The sequence below is a fragment of the Falco punctatus genome (assembly GCF_963210335.1).
Source record: "Falco punctatus genome assembly, chromosome: 8".
NCBI classification, from domain to species: Eukaryota; Metazoa; Chordata; class Aves; order Falconiformes; family Falconidae; genus Falco; species Falco punctatus.
Window position 1 is genome coordinate 24,217,112 of NC_137588.1, and position 27,562 is coordinate 24,244,673.

A 27,562-nucleotide genomic window follows, 5' to 3' on the forward strand; every position below is an offset into this window, starting at 1 on the left:
AACTTCACGTAGTTAAATAATTACAGATACAATCCTAATGGGAGTTGTATTGAGCAAGTGTTAAAGTTTTAACAGCCTTTTTTTAACACAGCAGAGGAGAATCTGAGCAGTACTGAGCAATTTTTGACTGCATAACAGGTTCACTCAGTACAAAGGCTTGGGGCAGAGCAGGGGGGAGATGTGAGAGCGCTGTTAACCTAAATGTGTCACCTGTAGGCGCTGCAAAACTCACAGCAAGATCTTCATTCTGTATCTAATAAGGATACATGCAACTAGTATATCCCGTGATAAATTATTTTTAAACTTTCACCAGCTTAGTGAACAGGAGAAACTCCCTGGAGCCAAGCATGTATACTAATTAACAAATCCAAAGAAGTGTAAATTAAGTAAATTGAAAAAGGAAGGAGAAATAGCTCAAACCAGAAATCCAAGCAAAAGGAAGGAACACCCTTGAGTTCTGTTTCAGTGCTAAGGTGCAATGTCTGATCACAGAGATCCTAGAACTGGGAAGTACAAGAGGGATGGAATTTGGGCACAGCAGGTACAGAGCAGAACTGGAGAAATTATTATTCTTTTTTTTTCCACAAAGGACTGGGCATGAAGAAATAAGTATAAACAACTCATATAAAGAGTGTTTTTAAATACTTTATGTATTGTATATACCATACATGAGGATTAGAAGGGTAACTAAATTCAGCAAGATAGTTGAAACTCTGCAGTAAGATCCTAATAATGTAACTGGGCTATTTTTAGCTTGAAATAAAATTATTTTCTCTCTCTTAATCCAAAATTTTATCTGCAGTTCAAACAGGGGGGGGAAAAAAGGGGGGGGGGAGGGGGAGGAATAATTACCAATTATCATTAAAGTGATCTCTGACTGACCCAACAATGCTGAATATTTCATTCTTTTAGGACTCACAAATTATTAAACAAAATGAACTGGCACCTTTCACCCTACAGTACTGTAAATGTCTCTGAGACATGCTTTACATAATGATGTAAGGGTTGGGTTGGAGATTAGTGATGCTAAAAGGCACATCAATGAAAATCAATTTCCTTTTTGAAAATAATAACCAGTATCCTTTTCCAAGCAGTATGAGCTGCGTTAAACTGCCTCTGTCTCAGACAAAACACATTACACTCCACCAACCTTGTTAAGACAAGCAGTGTTAGAATTATTGGTAAGAAAGGCAGCTAGCTGAGGTCTGGCAGCTTTCTCTAGAGTGGATGTTCCAATGCACTGTAATGCATGCCTAGTGCTGTAAATGCAATGCATCTACTCCTCCTTTGCACCAAAAACCTAAACAGTAGATACACTTCAACAGCACGTTCAAGGGCAAGAGGTCTTAGCCAGGTGTCTGAAACACACAATCAAAGACAATCAAATACATCAATTATTTAAACATATGTTTTTATATTAAAACATAATGTTTTTAGCTTAGAAAAAATACATCTAATTTCAACGAATATTGAATTGCTAAAAAAACACCTTGGGAAAATTGGAGGTTCATTAGTAAAATGATAGAAAGAAAATTTAAAAAATAGGAGCCATTTAGTGGCAGAACTCCGATGATTCTGACTAGACAAAGCTGCCTGTTTATCTACAGCTTCAAAATGTTAGCATGGATGGAACCGCTTTTATCTTCCCTTAAATAGTAGTAAGGAGAGGAAGTAAGGAAAGTTGTTCAGGCAGTATGCCCATGTACCAATTTGACTTTCAAGGTTTTGATAAATATGAGTAAGTGGGAGGCTTGAGGGGTGCCAACCTCTCTCTAAAAGCATGTATATAAATCTATACTTTTATACGTTTTGTTTTTCAACAGATATCACTGATAAAAGAAACTGGAAGCAGGAGACTATCCAGGAGTACCAGGACTCCCCAATTCAGTCAGCGTTACCTCATGTTACATGGGGGATCTGTGAAACTGAAAGTGAGTTTATATATGGAGAAGTGGAGAATCGATTAGATTTACTTCAAGAACAACTCAACAGGTAAAAACAGATATGATCAGAAAAAACACATGTGTGAAAGTATACATAATACAACTGATATTAATGATGCTTACAGAAGGAATGAATTTGTGCAGGAAGTTTCCAAAAGCATTCAGATCTTCAGAAGCCCAAAATACACTTTGGGATTATCACTTTGTTTTCTACATGTATTCTGAGGAGCCTAAATATCACCTAAGTGCAGTCTTCCAGAATCTTGGAAAAACCTGTCCTGGGAATGCTGGGTACAAATTTTTTAATGCATTGCCATAATATTCACATCACTTACCCCTAGGTACCCGCATTAGCTACTCTGAATTGCCTTGCAGAAGAGCCTTTCTCCTTGACTGTTTAGGAGACCAGCTATTTAACCAGGAAGCTGTATTGAGGCACCTAAACTTATTAAATTTAAATCTCAGCTCACCCAGAATGCTATTCCTAGATATTTACATGTCCACGAAATTGCAGTTTTCAGTATCTTCAATATCTGAAGTACTTTTTCTTTCTTAGACACCCAAAGTAAATCAGCTGCCTTCTTTCAAAAAATATTGCAGAAAAATTCCCTTTTTGATGCATTAACTTATTCTGCAACTTTATCTATAATAAGACATGGGAGTATGCCAAGGCAAAAAACTTATACCTGTTACAACAGAAAGCAGATGTTTTCTTTGTCAGAATCCATTATTACCTTTACTTAATAAAATGTCTCTTCCTTCTCTCTTTTGCTCTCTGATATGCTACTCTTTGCTGGCAGCTAAGCAGAATAGCTTACAGCACTTTAAAAATATGGTTACAGAATCTTGATCCATCCAACACTATAATTTACCATGTAATTTTACTTAATTTTAAATTGCCCTATGCTCAGGTCTGTGGCTTTTTTATTATTTTCACTCTGCAGTTCCATTACTTTTAATATTTTCCATGACAAATACTATGACATGCACTCAGCCTTAATTATACTTTAGTAGCTCTTCATTGGCATTTTCTGCTGTATATTTTAGCAAGCAGTTTAAAGTCAGGTTAAATGCGTGTTGCTTCCTTCACCTACCATAAGCCAATCAAACCACAGTTTTTTTCATTTCTGAATACTATATGGTACATTTAAATGACATTTTTAACATGTAAGCCTAAATTGCTGTAATTTCTAATTGCAGTAGTCACATTCCATTCATTTCTTTTCCTGAAATCTCAAGTTCTTGAAACTGAAGTTATATCTCAAATTTACCCATAGTTTTATCAAATTCTTTTCCAAGTTCTCAGTATTTTCTTGAGTTAGAAACGATCATTGCTACTGATAATCTAAGATTTAAATTGTTATGGATTTTATTAGATCATTTTATTCTTTAACTCTTCTCATGGTTTTAAAGCTTTTCATGCTTTCGGACCTTGCTGGGTCTTCTATGAATGTAACAGCCAATATTCTTTCCTGCTTATGTCAGACCTGACCTGCTGGACTAAAAAGCATGGTCAATTCTTCCTGAACTTTTCCATGCCATATTAGAGGCTCAGCATAACAACTCAAATTATTAAACGGATATAGAAGGCTGGAAAGCCACTGTATGAGGAAAATGTCCCTAGAGCTCTCTCTCTTTCTCCTCTTCAAGCAATTGGAATTTCATGGAGGCTGTGGGCCAAGCATCTAAGGTTTTCCTGTTTGTTCCTCCTTGTGTGGCATGACATGGACTTGTTTTAAATTTTGGAGAAAGAAGGGAGAAGTTATATATGCAGTGATGATGAATAAAGACTACCAGAGGTACTGTTTGACTTGAAGTACCAGGAAACCCATCAAGCGCTAAAAAAGTAAGAAGGGAACAATTTTAGAGTTAATTCAAAGCCAAAGACAATCATTGATGCAAGTCCTCCAGTGCTAAATCCCTTTTATTGACTGAGATGTTGAAGTCCAGGTTTAGCAGATGGAGTCTCTCTGGATGGTGGCATGCTGCTGCTGCTGCAGTGTTTTCCCCTGTGGCGTCAGCATCATGTTTGTGTGAAATCAGCACATTTGCAAGTTGCAAAGAATCCAGGAAAGCTGAACAAGAGAGCAAGTAGGGCATGATTAACTGCAACATCCAAGTTTGGGCCTTTGTGAGACCTGATGCCACAAAACCAGCTTCTGCTGATAAAGGAAGAAACAGCATCCTAAATACCCTTTGAGCATACCTTCAGATTAATTTCATAGATGCATTTAGAAATAAATGACATGGGCAATGGACAACTCCAACATGACGAAAAATAACATCAGTGAAACACCTGGTAAAAGTGAAAATCTGTCAGCGCAGGATCAATTCTGCTGCTGTAGGCAGCCCAGGTAGTAACATTCACAACATTAAAGGCTGCTGACAAGAATTTGTTTACTCTGTCAGAAGATGAGTTGCAATAGAGAAGGCTGCATGTCTGTATTACAGTCTGTCATACCATGTCCCGTAACCTTCCAGCAGCTGGGGAGGCTCAGCAGGCGTTGCCTATTCCTGAGTTTGTCATGGATCTTGGCAAAACCATTTGAAAAACATTTCAGTACAATGGAATTGTAAGTATAAACAACAGAAGCAGCTCAGGTGTTTCAGAAGTCATATACAAATTTATGAAAAGGGAAAAAAAAGAGAAAAAAACTACTAATCTTGAGCATCAGAAATGTTGACTCTAATTCTGAGGCTCGATAAGCCTAATAAATTTTCACAGTAAGGAGACTTGGGCTGTTGGTTTTTTTAATGATCTTGAAAGCATCTTTCATTTTCTATACTGTGGAAAAACACAAACATGTTTTTCTCTTTATTTCAGTACATTGTATTAGCATTGGGAATGTCAGAATTGTCAGATGCATCAGAAATAGCATCCCATCCTCAGCCAGTACAAATCAGTTTATTTACAACGAAAAGAGTACTTCTATTCCAGTTCATTTCAACCAAAGACCGGTCCCCCGTGTTACTTTTTGTTGCAAACATAAGGAATAGCAATGAACACAATCTTAATGTAGCAAAAAGATCAGAGGCGAGCATACAGCTACCTTCTGCAAAGCAAAGGGAGCGCCAGCAAGCTTTGGAAGGGCTCACTACTCCCTCTTCTGTTCTTTCCCATTAAGACACGGTCATGTCAACAAGCAATAGTTCGCTTTATTAATAAGCTGCAGTCCCTCTTGATTGTATCTGCAAACAGTACGTTAAAATATACCTATTCCTGAACATGAGTTAACTTATTTTGTGTTACTTCCCTAGGCTTGAATCCCAAATGACTGCTGATATCCAAACCATCCTGCAGCTTCTGCAAAGGCAGTCAACACTCATTCCGCCTGCCTACAGCATGGTGACTGCAGGTGCAGAGTATCCACAGCCAGCAATCAGGGTGATACAAAAGCTTCAGCCCGCAGCATCCATTAAAACAGACAGAAGTTTCAGTCCTTCATCTCAGGTATGTACAGCTGCAATAAGATCATGAGAGATTTGCTAATCTTTTTAGCTAATGATAGAAGAAATGCATACCAATCTGGGTGCTTGTTCACAAGTTTAACAAATATGAAATTATGATTTTGGTTTAGCATCTCCACAGTGGACTTAGATATAGTAGATATCTTAGAGATCCATACAACGATCTTATAATCAGACTGATATACTTTGTCATCATGCTTTCAACAAAAGTTAGCAGAAATGGCAAATACTAGACTGGGCTGTAAACCACGAACACTTTCCAAGCACGAGACCTGCCTGCATGGGTGCATCTGCCACAGGTCCCATTTATGAAGTCCTGAGAAGAACCATGACTATGTTTTCCTCAATGTACAGGCCAGACAAGCCCAGCTGATGGTTATACACATATGGAAGTGGGGGGGGCTAAAACCTTTCTTATGTTCAGTCCCTTGTTACTGCTGGAAATATAAACATACAGAGCTGTGACATACCTGTGTTTCCCAATACACATCTTCTACCCCGGTTCTGTTCAGGCAAAATTGGATGACTTTCCAAATTTATTTGGGATCTCTGGAGTTTAACAGCTTGGGCAGGGATGTGGCATGTTATTTCCAAACAGGCTGCTGCATGTCTAGGAATCCCAAATCAGTTGTGCACCACACAATTAGTAAATCCAGCATGCTTGCCTGTGTCAGATCATTCATGTGTACGCTGGAACACATATGGGCACAGTAAGTCCAACACATCCGAAGGCATCAGTTTGCATGCATAAAGATTATCAGGACAGCAAATGTGCAGCCGTAGCTTTCAGAAGTGTAAGCCCACAGCACATAGATACCTGCATAAAACATACAAACACATCTCTGAACAGAAATATGGCCACTCCCTGAAAACATCAGCAGGTGCCCTGCAAACTTCACATGAACTCCCTGTTTAAAAGTAAGGAAGTGCTGAGTACTGAAACTGGAATCCAAATGGTTATAATGTACAGAATGATGCGCTTCCTCCAGAGTTATGTTCTGAAACAAAACTGTAAATTCGAGAATGTTGAAATGCGTACTCTTAGATCTCGAGAATATTCTGTCCTTCAGAAAGGGCTGTTCATATGTGTGTGTTGATGTCATATAAGCAAGTCCAAGGAGGGACAAGATATCCAGGCTTCTACTATTAATCAACAGAATTGCATTCAATTACATTAAATCAAATGTAGTACCGTATAAAAATATCTCAGTACACTGCTTAATTTTCAAACAAAATTTTCCAGCAGCTATCTGAATGTGCTAATTTTGGGCAGAGCAAGAGTCTGGAAGAGAAAAATTTAATTATTTACCATCTTGTTTCTTCTCCTCCCTTCCAGTGTCCTGAATTTCTAGACCTTGAAAAATCAAAACTTAAATCCAAAGAATCCCTCTCAAGTGGAGTGCATCTTAACACAGCCTCAGAAGACAACCTGGCTTCTTTTTTAGATCAAGAAAGTGACCAGTCTGTAGAGTGTCCCCCACAGCGTTGTAAAACTTATCTCCAGCCTGTTCGGCACCCTTCCTTGCCAGAACCTTCACTAAGCACTGTAGGAATCTTGAGTCTTCATAGGCATGTTTCTGATCCCGGTCTTCCTGGGAAATAATACTTTTATACTATTACTTCACATAAAAATGTAAGTGCTTTTAATGGCTGAATTTCCCTTTTTTTGTATTTAAAACTCTATACTTGACTCAGGGGCTACAAGGAATATACCATTATATGCAAAAGTACTGTATATTTTCCTAAATATGAAGCTTGTAAGGTAAAGTTGAGCAGTTCTAATGTAAATATATATATATACACACACACACACTAACTGTATGTTCCAAATGTAAAACTGCCAGCATTCTCAAGGCACCTTATATTTTTATTTTTTTAAAAAAACATGCATGTTCTGAAATTACAGTTAACGTTGCATGGAGATTACCATTTACCCATTTACTACTGTCATGGAAATAGTATTTTATTGTGGATATGTCTCCAGAGCAAAAAGGAGACCAATAACGATAATTGACATAGAAAAAACTCCTACCTGACCAAGCCAAAATTCAAGTGAAATCTTCTAGCTCACTTTTGAAAATTGATTTATCTTTCTTGTAGTGAGCATTTTATGATAAATCACAATGATTCTGAATCTAGAGAAAGAATAAGGTAACCAAGTCTTTTGGATTTGAAACAATTCGGACAGAGAAACCAGCCTCCTTCTAAACCAGCTGAAGTAGGGCAGTATTTTAACAGGCAGGAAAACTGCCACATGGTGGAAAGTATCACCATAGGTTGCATCCACAAAACTGCATTAAATAAATAATTTGTTTCCACTACTTTAAAAAAAAAATAAAAATTGCATCATGGACGTTAGCTGTCATGAGCAGGCAGGCACCCTTCATCTGTCACACAAACATAATCAAATGCAATAAATCTGATTTCTATATAATACAGAAGACTGTGTTCCTTTTGTTCAATACAAATTATTAACAACCTGTTTAATTAAAAAATACTTTACACATTTTTGTTCTATAATTATTAGGATGGTTGTTTGCAGTTATCTGTTTTTACTGACTGGCCCCTCTACAATGATCCTAGATAGGGCACATATGTATGTAGACACACACACACACCACGCACACATTCCTGTATGTGTGCATGTGTGTATTTTATATATGTACATATGTGTGTATGTATGTGTGTATGTATTTATATACACACATACACACAAGTGTGTGTATATACCTACGCTTACATGTAGGAGTATAGATATATATATATAGATAGATATATATATATGTATATATGTAAAATCACTTTCAGGAACAATTGTAAACTTTCTTATTACAAAACGAGTAAGCTTAGCTTGTGTCTAAAGCTGACTACATTAGAATAAAATGATTTAAGGTCTGTAGGCTTTAAATACAGTATGTACTGTATGTGCATAATGCTTTGTGAATACTTAGATTTAATTTTATTAAAATATTATTCTGCTTCCAATGTTGTGTTTATTTTAGAAGAAACTGACATTTTTATTACTGTTTTTAAATATTTAAAAATGTTCACATGATTTTCTAATCTTAAAGCTTTAATGTGAAATTCCTCTAGGAAGAGAACTGGTTTCAGAAAAGCATGTAACCCAGTTAGTGGGGGAGCAGTAAAATATTAACTAAAAACAAACTAAACCCTCTGTTCTAAACCAGTGCTACAGGGTAATGCAATAGTGGTAAAACCTCACATTAATAGATTTTATACACACACACACACACACACACACACATATATATATATATATATATATATATATGTAGTATGTTGGGGTTAGAATGATGCACAACAGCTTTAGTCATACACTGCCAGCAGATAAACCCAAGGTGGCTGAATCTTCTCTCATTTAAAATTAGTGTGAGTGTTGAGCTGCTAAGCAAGGCTCTGCTTTACATTTGCATATAAAGATACAAAGATTAATTAACTGAATACCTTTGTAAGTGCAAAGAGAAACCAACCCTTCCCACACAAGATCAAATTTTCTTCTGCCTCATGCTACTGTTGATTGCTGAGAGGTCCAAATGCTACAACAGGCTGACTGTTCTTTCTTCTACCATGATGGCAGGAGGTCTGCACTGCTTAGTGCCTTGCAGGATCAGGTCCTAGGTAACAGCATCATTGGGCCAGTCAGAATCTTTACCTGGATAAACTCCATTGAAACAGGAGTGCCGCGTAACAAAGTGAAATAGCTTCTGCTTTTATTTTTTTTTTTAAGTAGCAAGCATTAACAATTTCTGCTCTATCTCAGTCTAGTAACTAATATTGTCTGTTACAAAGAACAAGGTAGCACATTTTCTAAAAAAGTATTTGTGGTTATGCTACATTTAAAAAAGTCTGGTATAAATTAAAAATAAAATTAATTTTAAAAGTATAATGCATGAGCATTGCTTTACAAAATGCCTGTTGTCCAATTTCATCACTTCGTATTTCACATTACTGCAAAGAGACTAAGCAAAACAGGTGGACTGGGGAAGGAGTATTGGTGAAGAAGAAAAGCAACAACTATTTCAATTAGGCCAAGTGAAGGAAAAGCTCCATCTCTTTCTCCTTTTCCTGGCTCAGAGAGGCTTTGTTCCTTCCCTTCTCTTCATCTGTATTTGTCAAGAAGAAAAATCTCAAATGGGGGCAACTAAGATAAGACTTTGTGAAGTTATGGAGATTCTAAGCTCCCTAGACATTTGCCAATGAATGAAGACACAAAACGTGAAAGATGACAGCATATCTGGCAATACTCTAACTGCCCCTTCCCTGCCACAGAAAGATCTGCCTTCTCAGATACCTTCTTTTCTTGTTGACGTACACTGAAGCGCATGAAGATCCACTGCTTCAAGCTTTCTTCTTCCAAAGACAGGTACAAATCAATGTTTTTTGAAATGCATTAATTTTTTAAACAGCAAAAATTGTCTCTCATTTTGGTTTTTTTTGGGGGGGGCACGGCTCCCTTTAAGCCCAGTCGGTTTTTGGCTTAATAGAAATGGGTCTGTGTTATCCAAATCAATCTGGGAAAACGTAGGGGTTGTGTACCCACACATCACAAAACACAGCTGCAACATATCCACAGAGGCTTTCAGGACTTTGGGAGATAAGTTCTCGTCTTGCTTGAGCTTAGTAATGCTCATCTTGGCTATTCACATTTAAAACTTGTGACTAAACATACCTATCAATTATAAGCTGTAGATACAGAGAAGTATCCTAGAAATTCAAGAACAGCTGATATAGCTGAAGTATCAAAGCAATTGGGATAATCACTCCAAATATAAGAGGTGAGACAGTACAAATCAGCAGAGCTCTTCATGAAGTTCGTTAGCTTCCACCAGCTATGGGTCTAGTTCAGTGTTCAAAGCAAACAATAGATTTTGCTCAGATTAGATGCTTTTCGATATTTAAACCGTGCAGCAACCTGCACCTACATGTTCATGTACATGCACAAATTCACAGTAATACAGATAAGTCAGTGTCTTGACCTACTTCATTCTGCTGTTTCCAGGAAGCATGTGACCAAGTGCACATCTTTCCTTTCGCGTTCCCACACTGTTCACTCCCCAAACGCACGTTTTCTGGCCTCCCATCTCACAGTGGCCGCCCATGGATGACTCCATCTTCCCTTTTCCTGCTGCAGGAATTGTGCCCTAGCAATCTCCTCTCTCTGGTGAGCACAGGTCACTCATCAGAGCATCTGCGTGACCCACCAAATACACAAAATGCTGCAAAGCACTGCTTCGTATGGCCTCTGGCTGCCTGTTCAGGTGAAGCAACATGAGTTTTGCCCACAGACAAATTGTGTGTCTGTCCTCCCATCTGGGAGCTGCCAAGCTAACCTGGGCACAAACAGTCCTGGGAGGCTGCACCAGCAGTGCAGCGGAAGGCATGGTTCCTCACATGAAAGTGGGGTGTAACATCACACGTGCAGATTAGCAGCTTTGGTGTTTCTATAGTCTTCTCTTAAATAGTCTCACACTGCAAACAGGTGTCTACGCTAGTATTTAAGGTTGGACTCTTCATCTCTTGGGTTAATTCCAATGGACCCAGCAGTTACACGTTATCGTATTTTTTCCTCAGATTAAGAATTGGATCTAGTGGGCACCTCCTCCCCATTCATCTACAGGCTCTCTGTATTTACATACAGAAATTATGTGGCTTCAATAGTATAGTGGCATTTTCAATATCACTGAGAGACTGCAAAAATTGACTTTAATAAAGAAAACCTAAGAATTTTTCTCCACCAAAATATCTGCACAGACTCCTCAAATGCACCACAAGTGTAATACATTCCACGCTAGTTGTTCCGAGAAATAACACATAGCAATGTGGAACATTGCCAACATTAAATAACTGTTGTTAAATACTTTTTACATTTTGGGGGTAGTATGATAGACGTCATTTTCCTCCCTCTTACATTTTTCAGAATCTCAGATTGATGGTATTTTGTCACAGCAAAAACAAACAGCTTCTAAAATGCCAGTTCCCAGATTTCCTAGTTCCTGTAGAGCAATATAATTATATTGAGTCACCTGGAATTGACTAAAATCCATTACAATTTTGACAATGAGAGAAATGAAGGAAATGAACAGACAGTCTTTTTTGAAAAAGCATTATTAATTATGCTGGCATTGTACACAATTTTAGTATCTTCTGACTGTTATATGTGAAGTTGTGCTGCGTTTTGTTAGTTAAGATATTAGGCACAATTAATTTCTCAATAGCAAAGATTTAACTGATCAAAACCCAAAAAACTGAAAGCTGCCGCTTCAAATCAAACTCACTGTTTCTAGGAACAGCAAAGCTATTGTAAGACAGTTGTCTTTGGAAAAAACTGTTAGATTAACTTCATCTATGGTCACTCCAAGCATGATTTGTGCTTTCTAGTTATTCAAGGTTAAAAAAAAAAAAAAAAAAAAAAAAGCCTGCATAGTTAAACTAACATCAAATGCTGATACATGCAGCAGAAAAGTCTGTTCTGCTCAATGAAACCAGGTTTTGAGTTTTTTTCATTCAGACAGGCTTCTAGAACAGGGTAAATCTATTCTTTTAACAGTTCTTCAACCTACATGAAACCAAGCTATTTTAAAAGTTTTTAACAAAATGTAGGATATCCACAAGAGCTCAAGCATAAGCCTCATAGCCAGAAATAAACAGTAGATATAAAAAATTACTGTCTTTTTAACATCCTAATCCTTCTCAGAAGTTTCTCAGGGTTTAATCTTCTCTTTCACAGAGACTGCTGCGGCTCAGCACCCGCAGCACTGAGCCCTTCTGAGAAGGAAGCAATGCTTCACCATGCCCTGCTACCACACAGCCTGTACACGCGCTGCACTACTCCTGTTGCAGAGTAATGCACTTTGCTTGTAGGAAATGGCTGTCAAATTATTCTTGGCCAAGTCCAGGTGAATTCTGCTCAAGTCAAAGAGACAGCTGCCCTCCTCTTCTTTACAAACACAGGTTCCAGACATGGTATGAGCCAACACTCCGGCACTAAGGACAGCAGCCAACAAAGCAGGAAACGCTGACCTGGTGCCTGTACTATATTCACTAACAAGAGCAACTATAAAGTGAATTAAAATGGGTCTGATAAGCAAGGTCTGTGTGCTGAAGGTACTAGCTTGTCAGTTTGGTGTTTTTTGATTTTCAGTTGTTTTTTTTAATTTTGGTTTGGTTTTAAGCTGTAATCTCTGATACCTTATTCAAACCCACACCATTACTTGCAGCTGTTCCAAATGGTTGCAGTCATGCATTTAGTAAAGTTAGTAAAGAGCGGGGTGGCAACTTTTTCCCCCTCTTCTTTTGCACACAAATGAAAATGCAACCTCGATGCTCCCTGTTACATTACACTTACCTCATTATCATAAATGCAAACCCCACTAAAATACAGGGGAAAGCACTTGTTTGATCTGTAGTATCTGGCAGCTGTGCACAAACAGCAAGGGACCTAGTCTCACTTCTAAATTTAACATCAAATTTTTAATGAAAATACTGGCAAATTGTAAAATTGATTCAGATTGGAGACACATTTGGTTTGCAGCTATTGGCATATTTTCAACAGCTGTCCAGACACAGAAATAATCTTTAAGTAGCTTCTTTCTTACTTGGAATAAAAAGAGGATGTGGAAGGTCCATTAGCGTGATTACTCTGAACCTAACATTTTCTTCAGTTTTATTAGGAATGATATGTACTTATACAGCAGTCCTGGTGTCACTTATATACTACCATCTAATCTATACATCTTTTTTTTCTACACTTGAAAAACAGTATATTAGAAGCTAACCAGCAAATAGCTTAATGGGAAAAAAACCAAACCAGATCCACAGAATAGATGGCATATGAAAATCAAGACAACGCTGGGTTTTATCAATGCTACTAAAGGAGCATGTCCCAGAGTCTGTAACTGCATGAAGGCACTGCTATGTCAAGCTTACTTTTTTCCTCACTGTATCTTTATGTATGAGTAGTAGATAGAGCTGCATTATTAATGAAGAAACATTTTTCTTCATCTAGCTATTTGGAGTTTTTTGAATACGCGCTTGGGAAGTTATTTGATTATTAATGAATGCAGAATATGGCTATTCTCTTTGAAATGGAAATTAGATGGACCAAATTAAAGCCTCCCACAGGAAGTACTTGCCCCTTTTATGCATTATTTACATTTTCTATACTGAAACTTTATGACAAAGTTGGAAAGACAAAAGGAAGTTTTGGAAATTTAGTCTAGATATATACTTCACTACTATGAGCTCTAGCAAATCCTGTTTGTATAACAGTTTTTTGTATAATGATGTGGCTAAAGTAAGTTACTATTTTCCTTTCAGAAAAGATCTCTTGGAAAATGTTTTACTGTACAAATAAAAGCACTTGTACACTTCACATATTCAGTATTTTATATCAACATGAAAATGTATTTGCAAGAAATCTAAATATGCACAAATAAAGGCAATGCACTTATTTCAGTCATAAGAAACAGGATGTGAACATTTCATTTGTGGTTGACTTGAATTTAGTTACTAAAATGCAATCACTAACAGGGTTTCAAAAAGGATCTATACCAAAACATTGAGGGGGGGAAAAAAATGCATTTATTATACTCATAGCACCATGGGAATAAACGTAAATGCACTGGATTACACAGGACACCACTCACTGGCTTGAAGCCAGAACAGAACAGAGACACAAAATTAGAGCTTTTTGGAAAATCACACACAGACAGCAATCTCCACGTATCATTTTGACCTCCATCCCTCAAGCAGAGCTGGAAGTTATATCCATGTCTACTCCTTCTAACTTCACTGACTAAGGAACTGAAAAATCTAAGATAACTTCTGGTTAGTAAATCCTAAGATAAATCTGGGTAATAAAGCTGGTCATTTCTCTCCATTGATGCGCAAGTTTTCACAAAATATTTTGATCAAAAGTGCTGTCTAAATATCTATCATCAAGTCAGACACTTCTTTGCTTGAATCATTTTCTTTTAGAGATTTTATAGTGAATCATGGAATGGGTTTATCACGTAAGACCTATTCAGCAAGTGATTTTACTGACCCAGATGAACAGCCATTGAAAACTTGTGCGACAAACTGAGCTCTTAAAAAGGAAATTAAAAATATAAAAAGAAAACAAACAAAAAAACCACACACAAAAAACAGAACACCACACCTGCAGATTCCCCTGGGGAAGAACCTTAGGTGAAATTTAAAAAAATGCAATCAGCTGAAAGCCATTCCAGCGGTATTCAAATAATATTATCTGAGCTTGCCTCACAAAAAGAACCACATTGTACTGCAACAAGCTGGGGCAGTAAGGAAGTTTTACCTAGAACATTTGGGGTTTTTAATGGAATCCACTGATCTAGTTTCTCCAAACCAGCAGAATTTTTCAGAGTATGTCATCTGAACGTATGTTGTTACTAATGAAAACAATGTATATAGCATTTAAGGCATCTGATGTTTTATTTGTGTAGGCAAGCTACCCATTTATAAGGCACAACCTATTATGTGTGACCATAAGCTTTTCCTTTATGCTAAGCTCTTGAAAGAAATTTACATGTCTGGAACGATACATGTACAGATTTAAAAAAAAAAAAAAAAGAAAAGAAAAAGCTTCTAAATATGGTAACATGCAAAAAATATTTATTTCTGTGAATTGTGCCCTTAAAAATTGAAGTATTCATTCAGAGTGCATTGTCTTATCAAGTGGGAAGGTTAAAAACTACAACAGCTTCCATCCACAGCAGTTCTTCCAAACATGAACTTTGACAGGTCGGTGATCCTCTTTTCCTCCAGCAGTTCAGCACTCAGAACGCCATGGTGCACTGCAAGAACTAAAAGAGGAAGTAATAGGCAAGTCAGTTTAGAGATTTTGGAAGTGTGACAAGTACAGTTACACTAACCATCAGTGAGATTCAAGAGGAATGACCTACTTCCATCCTGACAGGTCAAAGGATCCATAAGTATAAATACCAGAAATAACTTATCTACTAGATGAACAGCACTCACAGAACTGAAGAGATAGTCAAGTATGTTTCTGCTTTTGGATTTTTAGCAACAAAACTGATTCCTCAATCTCATTTCATAGTCTTATTTTGAGCACATCCAAAAATTATTTAGTCAGCTGAACAGTTCACACCTTACTATCTGCATCCTACTGGTAACTAACTTTGCATAGCAATGAAGTAGTGACACCACTAACTAGCAGGACTATTCACAGTAATAACCTGCAGCACAATAGAAGAGCAGTGGATATCAAGTAAAGAATTTTGCTTTCAATATTAAGATGCAAATTGAATTATATGTTAATACTAAGGTAAATGATTTTTACAGATATTTTGATGATTTTGTTACAGTTGCATGCATTAAGCTAAACACACCTTCAGGAATGATGACCATACCTTTATCTTAATTTTCCTTTCAAGAAACTGTGAAAGCTTAATGGAAGCTCCAGTTTCTAATGCTCATACTGCTCATGGTCAGCTTCACATCAACAAAGCCACTCTGTAAAATTGCAAAGTGCAAATCAAATAAGCAGTTACACAAATAATACACCTCCATAACCAATATCTAAACCCCATTGTACGTGCTCAAAGAAAACTAGTATTAAAAGTTAGCATTTTAAGAGAATTAAAAATTCAAATTTCTTATCATCAAGAACAGATACAAAGCAACACCAAGATTCAACTGAAGGCCTAATATGTACAAGGGTATATCCTACATGGATATCATAACTCTGCAAGTTTCTAACCTGAATGCTGAAAGGGTAATTAAAAAAAAAGGAATCAGAAGTTGTCATTAGTATTATTTTTAATAATTAGTTTCAGCAGCGACAGTGACTATGAATTCATTTTTTAAATCAATTTTTAAAAGAAACAAAAAAAAATATGAAACTAAAATAAATAATTTAAAAAAATAAATAATAAAAACATGTTTTAATTTAGTCTGTCTACTACAGAACCAACCGATACTTTAACTAACTATCTTGACGTAGCCTCCTAAACATCATAATTTAATTTTGAAGGGTGACAGAATTTGATTAGGCATAAAAGCCCAGTCTTCTGGATTTTGCACCTCAGAAGGCAAGGCAGTGGTCATAACCTCTCTTTAATAGGCAGCTACACCTGCCTGGCTGCCATAGCAAAACACTCGGTATTTTACAATAATAGGTTCCACCGATTCCAGACTACATTAGATATCTCTGCAGTTTTCCAGCATTTACTTCTTCATCCTGCAGAACAAATGCATGCTTTTGTCACAGTTGACAATTCACATTTAACTTGTAAAAAAATCATTGATTTTCAATGCATTAGATTACCTGTAGCGATACCTAAAACATTCTTACATTGTTAAATAGTCACCATAAGGAAGAGCACCTGACCTGAACTGAAGCAGTAAGCAGCATTCTCTGTTTAAAGCACATCAATGGCAGTGAGAAGGTAAACAGTTAATTAAACATCCATTAAACATATTCAAAAACTCTATCAAAGTTATAGCACTTCCTAATGTAGAATTTACATATGAAGATAATCAGCAAGTTGATTAAAATTACAACACCTTTGTTTTCAATGCTTAGTATCCACATTGTCAGCATTTCCACTTTGAAATAATTAATAGATGCTTTTCCCTTTGTCCATCAAATCTCCTCCTGTTCCTCACGTGGTGCGGAGATATGAAGCAGAGAGAGCAGCACTGCGGTCCACAGCCTATACAATTTAAAACACAAAGAGAAAAAAAGAAGCCCCTCATCTAAAAAAAGTTGCTTACCTGTCACTGGAGATCTTTCAATACATTGCTTCTGCAAACCCACGTTCTTGGAAAGCGCATGTCAGCTCCACAGAGACAGAACCATCTAGTAGCCCATGCAGCTGCACACAGGACCTCTGTGAAGCCTTGCCACCTTCCATTGGTCTTTTTCCCCATACTGAACTACTGAATTCCCTGACTATTACTCCCACACATGAAATTGCAGTGATCATATTCCTGTCTGTAAATCACATGAATGCTAATGCAGACCTTGGAATACAAAAGCTCCCATCACTATCCATTAACAACATTATAAAAATAACTACAGTACTTAATACTTCCTTTTTCAAAAAGACCATGTTGCATCCCATACATATCTACAAAAAAATAAGTTTAGTCTCACAACATTTATAAGCCTGCCCTCCACTCTAAATTCTATGATCTTAAAGAACATAAATGTCAGATTTAGGGCCTCGTGCCAGAAGAAATACCTTGCAAACCATGCATCAACCATTCTGAAGACTCCAGTCTTCAGTCTGCATTATACTTTCCTGTCCAAGTTCCGTATGCGGTACAGAACAAAGTTAATCAAAATCCCAGTCTCCAAAGTTTCACAACTGGCTTTTAAGGTACAGTGAACCTAAAGAAGAACTATTATTTCGAAATGGCAGTGAGAATCTGACTGTGAACTGCCAACATATTTTGGTTAATAATATCTTATTAAACAGCCGCACATCTATCAAGTCTGTAGTACTGTAAACCCTGCTGTCAGCTATAATTACAATTACAGTTGAAAACTACATTTTACCTGAAGAAAAATGATTTATCACTGGGAACACTATGTTAAGGTACTTCTACTGGGGGGGGAGGGGGGGGGGGCGGGGCTGGGGGGCCATGAAATGAAACTTTACTAGGGTTGTACACAGCTGATTATATAGTTATATTGTTCATATATACCCATCCCACAACAGCACTGAAGTCAACACGGGGTCAGCAGCAACGGAGTAAGTACCAGCATACACAGAACACCCACAGCATGCACCATCAGGCATATTTGGTACTGCTCCTGGCGCTGCCTGTCCCACTGTCACTGGAATCCCAGGCATCTATAACCACAATATGTTGGGAGAAAAAAAAATAAAAAAGGAAAATATATCAGTATCTTCACCTTGATAGCATGTAGTACTTCAATTTTACAAAGAAAATGTACCTTATGCATGATTAAGAAATACCTGTTGAACTGTATATTCAAAAAAATAAATCAATTTCAGACTCAATCCTACAACTGGATTTATTTCTAGATTTCCTCCATTTAAAGGATTTTCGATAACATTTGGTGACAAACCAGAATAGCACAACTCCAGAAACAGTTCCACATGCCTTTAACTGCACTACCAAGGAAACTAAGACCAAAAAAAAAAAAAAAGAAAAAAGTTACTATTATAGTGCTAGATTTAGTTTTGCTTTGGGAGTTTGGGGGTAGAGGTGGTTTTACTCTTAAACAGATACCTTATGGGCATTAGTGACAGTGCCTGCAGGACACTGTAGTCATTACTTCAGATACCCTTGATCATTTTTTTTTAATGTAGTTCTCAACATTAAGCTCTAATCATCTAATTTTCCCTGCATTTGCTATCAGTTCAGTCTTTCCTTTTCAGTGTTAAACTGTTTATTCAGTCATTTATTTATGCCAGGATTTCCAAGTATTTCCTTTTCATGCAGGTACCACAACTGGTGGCAGGAGCTCCCTTCTTCAGGCTGGGCCACCTACAATTTGAAGTGACTTTGAGTATCTGAGAACTACAATTTTACAAGCGGGTTATATATTTTACTGTGCCCTCACTTATAACGGCAAAGTAAAGCTTAATTTACCTATATTTAAACATGGGTTGTTTTACCCAAGCATTTAAGTGACTAAGAAAAATAAAATACAATCACAGAGTTGAAGTTTTCCAGTTACAATAATGCAAGGCTTGTCAAGCCATACAACCACCTGAGAGGAACATCCCGCTTACAGCAACCAAGAAGTGACAGAAAAGGCAACCCATGGCCTTGGAACAATAAATGTTACACTGAAGTAGTTAGATCAGAAAGTCTTCGCAAAAAAAAAGAGAGAAGTGTGTTTTTTGTTCCAAGTTGCCAGCATTACTCCTTTACACAGCGGCAAAGGGCTCCTGTAGAGCACAGATCCCAGTGACATCCCAACCACTGATCCCGGTGACATCCCAGCCACAGTCCCGGTGGCACCGCAGTCTCAGGTCTGCAGTCCTGAAACAAGCGAAGCCCAACAAGCCCCAACTGCCACCAGCATCACCTGCGCCAGTTTCACAACAGGGGTAATTTTCAGCTACAGCATGGTGAGGCAATTTCAAAGGAGCATACAAGGATCCTCAAACACAGTGTCAATATTTAATTACTTAAATGTAACAAACAGTGACAGAGCAGAAGCACGCAGAGGTTGGGTACGCTCAAGCAGCAGGGAAGCTGCTGAACATCAGTGCCATGAGACCTCAGCAAAAAGCCTCTGTAATGCCTGTATTTGCATCAGGGAGCTTAACAATTTAGCAAAATATTTTCATCTCTTACGCAGCAACCAAAAGCCCCTGAACACCTTGCCTTTTGCTCAAGGGCGCGGAATGCGAACAGCATCCGATTCCTACAATCTTTCCTCTTCCCGCCGCAGCGGCGCCACCGGGCACAAGCAGCACCACGCACGATGCAGCCACGGCCGCCCCCGAGCCGGGATCCGCGCTCCGGGCAGCCCCGAGGGCAGCGGCTCACGGCTCCTTCGGGTGGGCTGCGCCCAGCGCACGGCGCCTGCGCCACCCACCGGCTCCAGCCCTGCGACCGCCCGCCCCCGGGCACCCCCGCCTCACCGCTCCGGCGGGTGAGGGCGCCGGGCGCCGCGGGCCCCGGGAAGGCGCACCTTGTGCGCGGCACACAGGGGCGGCCGCAGCGCCCCCCAGCGGGCGCGGAGAGCCGCGACGAGCCCCGCCCCGGCGCCGTCCGCGCGCGGGCCGCCCCGTCCCGCCATTGGCCCGCCGAACCCCGGGCGGGGGCGGGGCCGCTGCGCTGCCTCAGGCGCTGCCTCAGGCGCTCCCGTGGCCTCGGGCCCCGCCAGCGGCGGCCGCTGCCCCGTGGTGCTGGTGACCCGACGCGTCACCCCTGCGGGCGCTGCGACACCCGCGCCGAGTGCGGCTGAGCCGCCCCGATGAGCTGTAGGCGCGCGCTGCTCCCGAGCGGGGCGGGGAGGCGGCACCGGGCAGCCCCGCGGCACGGCCGCCCCCGTGGGAGGGCCCGTGCATCTGCCTCGCCCCGGCCTGTGAATCCCGTCGTTTAACTGGAGCCACGCGTGGAACAGAGGGGTTTGAAAGTCACTCGTTTTGCAAGGGGTGTAAGTACCTAGCTGGAGGAGAGCGGGAGTGTCACCGAAATCTCGGAATGAGGAACTTATCAACACCAGTGTGATGCAGATAAGCAGACACTTCTTTATTAACGGCCGGGTGCCTGAGTGAGTCCTCTCACGATCAACGCACACCAAGTTTCAAAATCATACACCATATATAGAACTTATTCGTGTGTATTCATTAAGTATTCATGCATATTCATACTATTTCCCAAAAATCATTAACATACTCTCCTCCCATATCCGATTCTGTGCAGTAAAGGTTAGAAAGGTCCAGAAATGGGTCTGGGGTACGATTTGGGTAGGTGGTATATGAGTCAGTGTCGCGATCTCCCCCTGCCAAAATTACCTTTTACTAAAGTTCACAGTTTCTTAGCAGGTAACTACAAGTTGTTCCAGTCGACTCTTCCCAGTTCCCATTAATTCTATATTCTGACATTTCAATACACTTCCTACATACAGAAGACTAGTCAAATACAAAGAGATCTGTAAAATCCCAAATTTGTTACCTAAGTTTTAAACAATGATTCTAGCCCATTCTTCTGGCCTTGGTACAGGGCTGTACAAAGGATTTCATAGCAGCTTTTGCTGTGCAACTACAAGTTTCATTAAAATATATTTCTTATTCCAAATGATTTTATAAAATCAAATAAAGTCAATTAATTCTAACTTATTAGCAGATCTGTAACAGGAAAGCCAGAATATTTGCATCATCGGTGGGTAGAGGAGGCACTCAGCAATCGTGTGCAACCTAGTAGTAGCTAGAATAACCAAGCAGTGGGTTTTGTACCCCCTCCATGAGTGACAAGTGTCCTTTTAATGTCTGCAAAGTCTTTGAACCTGTAAAGGATTGTTTAGTATGAACACGCTGGGCCTGATTTACTACCACTGGAAACCAAGCAAACATAAAGCTGCCTACACATGCACCACACCTGAGGAACTCCTGCAAGCTCCCGAGGCCTTACAGGAAAGACTGATGTGTCATCCAAATGATGTACTGAAGACAAAAGGAAAAGTAGGAGGGGAAAAAAGCAGTCAGATCTTTGAAAAGAAACTTGCATAAAGCAGTAATAAAGTAATGAAATAAAAGTGAAACCTGAAATAAGCAGAAAGTACAACAATGAAATGAAAGTAAAACAAATTAAATTCTTCTACAGAAGAAGCCTCCAACTGAAGGAAGCTCCACTGAAAGCAGAATGCTGTAGCACATCTCAGCATGACAAGGAGCTGAGGGTGTGATTTGAATGAAAGGAAATTTCAGGCTGGGAAAGGATCTCTGGAGATACCTGGTTCTCTTTAAGAGCAAGGCATTAAATCAAGGGCCCTGTCAAGCCAAGACTTGAATACTGAGAAAACCTCCACTACTGCTCTGGGCAATATATTCCAGTGTCTGATTGTTTTTACAGTGGAGCGTATTTTTTCTTATACTTGGACATAATTTCCCCTGAAAAAAATTGTTCCTTGTCCTGTGTACCCCTGTGAAGAGGGATCCAACTTTTGGGAGTTGGAAAACTGGCTGGCTTTCCCCTGAGCCTTCTTTTCTTTAGGCTGAATAAACCCAGCTCCTTCAAACATGTGCCATACTCTCCAATCCTGTAACCATCGTGCTGGCCCTCTGCTGGACCCTCTCCAGTTTTTCACTCTCTTGAACTGTTCAGGACCAAAACGGAACACATTAATCCAGATCCTATCTGCTCCTATCATTTTCCTACAAAACATGAAATTGAGTCAAGGATCACCAGAATCACACTGAGGTTCCCTAAAACTCCATGATGGAAACCTTCTGAGGCTCGGTGACATGCACCGTATGGGTGAAACCGCATCTCAGGGATAGACTGTTCCAACAATCTCAGCTTATACAATTCCCCTTGGAAGTTTATCACGCATCATAGCCTCTTCCTCTGTATGCAAGGTGCAGTTCTTCAAACTAAAAAAAAAAAAAAAAAAAAAGAGAAAAAGCAAAAAAAAATCCACCTTTAAGACATGCCCAAAGCAAACCATTACAACATGCAAATCAGCTTTACTTCCCTGATGGCCTTTTGTGGGTCTGTGTTCTGCAAAAAGGTTTACCCTGCGAGTGTCGGCCCGCCCCGGCCGCCCGGGGTGCCGCACCGAAGTGCCATCGCTGCCCGCCTGGGAAGCCCCCAGGCAGGAAACCCTGACGCAGCAGTGACCGGCCCGAGACACCCGTGAGCTGGACACGGAAGGGTACGCTTCGGTTTACGTTTGGGTTTTTAAACTCATTGTTCTTGTTACAGGTTTCCTTTCAAGTATTCAGGACTAACACCGCGTCGCACCCCGCCTCGAGGTGCCGGATGCGGCCCCCCGCCCCTCCCCCAGTGCTGCCCCGCCCCGGCGGGCCGCGCCGTCACGCACCGAACTCGCAAACGAAACCGAAAGCGGCGCTGGGCCCGGGATAAAGCGGGGCCGGCCGGGTGGCGGCTGCCCAAAGGACCCCGGAGCGGAGGACGCGCTCCTCGCTGACACCCAGCCGGACACCACCACCACCACCACCACCCCCCGAGCCCCCCGGCGCCGCGGCGGCTGGGCTGCCTCGGCCGCCCCCGCAGCTCCCCGCGCCCACCACCCGCCTCCAGCGGCAGCGGGCGCGGCCCGGAGTCCCGGCGCCGCCAGCGCGGCCATGGCAGGGGAGTCCCGGGACGAGCGGTTCCTCTACCTCATCTCCTGCTTCAGGCCGCGGCTGAAGCAGTTCATCCAGGTGCAGCCGGTGCTGGACCAGCTGCCCTCGCTGAGCGCGGAGGAGAGGGAGAAGGTGCGGGCGGCCGCGCTGCAGCGGGGCGAGGTGGCGGGGGCGGAGGAGCTGCTGCGGGCCGTGGAGCGGGGCCCCCGCGGTTGCGGCTGGTTTCACGAGTTCCTGCAGGCGCTGGAGCACGGCGGCTGCAGCCTGGCCGCCTGCTACGTGAACCCCAGCCTCAGCCACCTGCCGTCGCCGGCCGAGGAGGCCGACCACGACCTCTGCGTGCACTTGGTGCAGCTGCTCCACGGCACGCTGGTGGATAGAATGCAGACCATGCAGGTGGCCGAGAAGTGCCTGCAGAAGGGCATCTTCCAGGATGAGGACCTGGATCGGGTAAGTGGCCCTCTGGCTAGGCCGAGCCCCAGGCAGTGTCACAGACACTGGACACCCCCCGGAGCTGTGGGGCAGATAGTAAGTCACAACTAGAAATGGTCTTGCAAGTGCTAAAAATAAAGGGGCGTACTCAAAACTTGGGGGAAAAGGGCAGTGGTGCTCCCAGTAGGCCTATGAAGATTGTTGCTAATGGGCCAACAGGTGGGATGCCAGCTAAGGACCGGGGAAAGAAAAATGCCATAAACAGAGGGTTAGACTAAGCTCATGTCTAAGTGGAAAGAATACAGCTGGCTTTACTGTCACTTATCATTTCACCACAGACCTTGGCCTCAGAAAGTCATTGTCTTCTGGCCCCTGATCCATACCAGGAAATAGTAATGACTTATAAAGTCCTAGAGAATACTTGAATTAAAATAAAGCAAGACCTTCACCCCCTTTTTTGCCATAGGTTCACTAAGATGTATTGTACTAGACAATGATGCTGAGCAGAAATTACAGTTTGACAAGAAAGAGCAAGTGTTAACCGTTAATGAAAACATGTACTAGTGTTTACTCCACTTGGGTAAGAATTACTTGCTTGGACTGGTGTGAAATTTATTTGGAATGCAAAAAAATGGATACCCTGAAACAGTGTTAGAAGAAGAAATTAAATAATACTTGCCATAGCAGTAAGGGGGAAACTGGCAAACAAAGGGTGGACCTACATCGTAGTTTCACTCTGAGCTCTGGCATCCCCTTTTTAGGTAGTTTAATGCTCCATCTCATTTAAATGACAGTTATGTACGTAATTTTGTCTGGTGACTGTCAGGTAGGGGCCGGCTGCACCCTAACGGAGGGTAACGCAGCAGGCAGAGGCAGGGTCCTTTTAGGAGGTTACAGGCTCCATTCCTTGCTAAGGGGTCTATGTGTTCCCATAGGCCATCTTTTTGCTGCTGGTATGTGTATTAAGCCCTTCACTACCGTCACAATCATGTTTCAACTCCAGCAGTGCCTAGGTTAATGTGCTTCTATATTCCGTTTTGTTTACCTCTCCCTACTTCCACTTCCCATGTATTTCCTTTCAGCGTTCAGTCGCAGTCAGGGGTTCCCACTGCTATGCCTGCCCATTTTCTTGTGTATCAGGATGGGTCATTCTTCAGCCTCAAAAAAATTGCACTTGAGGACTGAAAACCTGTCTCTAGCTGCTTTGCTTTTGGGGTGGTCATTTTGTTCCTCATGTGGTCACATGTCAAGTTCTGCTCGTGACAGCCTTGCAACACATTTCCATAGCTTCTTTGAGGGCAGCAGCCACTATGTAGAGGCTTAGGCTTAGCTGTTGTACCTTTAAGTGGTAATGGAGATGATGAAAACGGAGTTTAAGGGAAGTGTTCCATTTTATATGTATGAGGTCATGTTACAGATTAAGTCTGAGCTCTGGTAAACAGTATGACATCACGTCTTAATCAAGGTTGGCTATTCCCTAAACCAGTGTGAACACCAATTATTATTCCACGATAATAATAATAATTATTATATAGTGGTTATTAGCCATTATCCTGTACTACCAACCTCTCTCCAATTAAATTTCAGGTCTCATAAGTTTTATATGTCCTGCCCAAACCCATATGGGATAAACAAGAGGTTGGACAAAACTGCAGTGAATCGCTTCTGATGAGTGGCAGGCCCACTCTCTATTTTTAAATATGTTTTAATGATGATAGGGAAATACTTTTGTACCTATACTATTCTTACTGACTTTCCTGAACTACTCCCAAAGTCTGTCTCAGGATTGGTTTGGGTTTTTTATTTTCACCAGATCCAGACTGTTACTGACAATCGTGGGAACAGAGATGGTGCAAGGGAGCTACTGAGCAGAATAGTGCAGAAGAAAGATTGGTTCTCACCTTTTTTGGTTGCTCTCCGTGAAACCCAACATGGAGACCTTGCAGATGATTTAAGCGGAAATACAGGAGGTAATCATGGTACTTAACTAGTATTAATATGGGGGGTTTAATACCTCTGGTTTTTTGTACTGTTACCTAGGAAACAATGCAGGGTTCTCACTGTATTGATTTCACTGTGATGAGACTAATGTTTTCATTTGTCTAGGGATTTCAAAATCGAGTTATTTAACAGCTTATTCGATAGATTCTTAAACACTAAAAATCCTTATTAAGCAATACCAGAATTACAATAATATGTATGTAGTTTTAGTTAAACTGAATCCTTACCTTCTGTAACCCATTGTTTTTCAATATGGTGTTTTTATAATAATTCATAAAAAATATTATGAAGATTAATTTGAACATACAAAACAAACCTTTTCTGGATTTCTTCTTCAACACAGGGATTAGTGTTTCCTTTATAGAATGGTTTACATGTATATGCAGCATTTTAAAGTACGCTCTAGTATGTCTTCTTGGGGATAAGACATAAGTCTCAAAACATTGTATAAAATTTACTATAAATAACAAACTAGTAAAGAGATTACTTACAGAAATGAAACTAAATGTGTTACAGGTTTTTGGCAATACTTTTTATGCCTGTACAATGATTATAATACTGTAAAATTATCCCAGTGCTCCCCTGGATTCTAAAATATTAAAAAGGAAGCAGCCCCAAATAACCTATCCTGCATTTTTTACCAGGCTCCACATATGTTTTGTAAGATTTTATAAAGTTTTATAAACTTTATAAAGTTTTTAAACAGATTTCCCATTTAGCAGCTTCAGCCTTCTCACTTGAGGAGCTTACTAGAACTATGTCTCTGTACTTTTAGTTGCTGCATATGGGACAATGCATTAAGATTGTGATAAGAGTTGCATGAAGATGTCCCTTCCAGACAAGGACAGGAATCAACCTGTCTTCTGCCAGACAGATAAGCAGCTGCCATATTTGAGCATGCAGTTCAAAGGTGATTGCGTGTTCCAGTCTGCAGGACAAGACCAACCAGGTTAGAGCTTCAGAAGATAGTTCTGAGTGAAAGTTGCATGCTGGGAATAGCTCAGCGGTTACTGCCATCTTAATTTTAGATTTGTGTTGCAGCCTTGTCAGGCTTAAATTCTTGTCTTCATTAATTCGCTATCAGTAAGGTAAACAATAATAAATATTTAGCAATTATACAAATTATTAACATTTTAATTTTTTTCCAGTTCTTTCAAACTTTGCATTTTTGAATTTTCAGTATAGTGCAGACCATATAGCGTAAATCTTACGTTTAATTCAGTTGTTTGATGCAATACTGAATGAATGCATTTATTCCACAGGTTCTCAGTAATCTTGGGTAATGTAGGCCCTAGAAGAAACTGTGTATGTAAAGCATAAACTGTGTGGCTTTTAGCAGAGGATAAGAAATCTTCCACATACATAGTCCTGTACATGTGTAGATATGTAAAGTGTTTGTAGCATCCACTGATACAAGGTCATAGACGGAAAACACTAAGAACACGTTCAGTGGGTATCTTGGAAGGAGAATGGTGGTGCTACATTTTGTCACTCCAGGTTGATCCTCAATGATTTGTTACAGTAAAATATGTTATTATCAGACATCTACACATAGAAATTGTGAACTTTATAATTATTTTTTTAAAAAATAAATCTAACAATTTTTAAAAATTTAATTTCTAATTGCAGAGTAACTGAGTTCTGAATAAGGAAAACCCTAAAATGCAGTCTTATGCAGCTTTTGTAAAAAATGTTTATAATTTATTGAACAGCATTTTTTTGCCTTTGGGGCATGCATAGTTCTGCATGAGTAAAAAAGAAAAAAAAAGAATGGAGAAGTCAAAGGGAAATTATTTTCCTATTTGAAGTAAGACAAAGAAGTGGAAGAAGGAAAAATATTTTGTAAAAGCTCTCTTAGCTTTTCTGTTTTATGGGCAAGTTTTGAAGTCCTGCTGTAAGGTACATCTATGTATGAAC

The 27,562-nt window shown here is 40.1% G+C and overlaps 2 protein-coding genes and 1 long non-coding RNA gene across 5 annotated transcripts in view; 2 read left to right on the plus strand and 1 right to left on the minus strand.

Moving 5' to 3' along the window:
• KCNH7 (potassium voltage-gated channel subfamily H member 7) overlaps positions 1–8,645 on the plus strand; it is a 232,842-nt gene extending 224,197 nt beyond the window's left edge. For both annotated transcript variants that reach the window (XM_080399102.1, XM_080399103.1), the window contains 3 exons: positions 1,824–1,992; positions 5,202–5,394; positions 6,748–8,645. In XM_080399102.1, coding sequence (XP_080255228.1) covers positions 1,824–1,992; positions 5,202–5,394; positions 6,748–7,014 — 629 coding nt within the window. In that variant the 3' untranslated portion in view covers positions 7,015–8,645. The remainder of the gene's footprint in view (positions 1–1,823; positions 1,993–5,201; positions 5,395–6,747) is intronic.
• A 41-nt stretch (positions 8,646–8,686) lies between these two features.
• On the minus strand, positions 8,687–23,370 carry LOC308068458. The gene is made up of 5 exons (XR_013929969.1): positions 23,249–23,370; positions 18,123–22,498; positions 16,977–17,125; positions 15,821–15,923; positions 8,687–15,253 (listed from the first exon to the last, which is right to left on the minus strand). It is a non-coding gene; the product is annotated as an uncharacterized lncRNA (long non-coding RNA).
• Positions 22,565–27,562, plus strand: part of IFIH1 (interferon induced with helicase C domain 1) — a 29,261-nt gene continuing 24,263 nt past the window's right edge. The window contains exons 1-2 of one of the 2 annotated variants that reach the window (XM_080399112.1): positions 22,565–23,662; positions 25,458–25,614. In XM_080399112.1, coding sequence (XP_080255238.1) covers positions 23,213–23,662; positions 25,458–25,614 — 607 coding nt within the window. In that variant the 5' untranslated portion in view covers positions 22,565–23,212. Of the gene's footprint in view, positions 23,663–25,457; positions 25,615–26,443; positions 26,595–27,562 lie in introns of those variants that run through there. The other variant, XM_080399113.1, reaches the window with a different exon arrangement.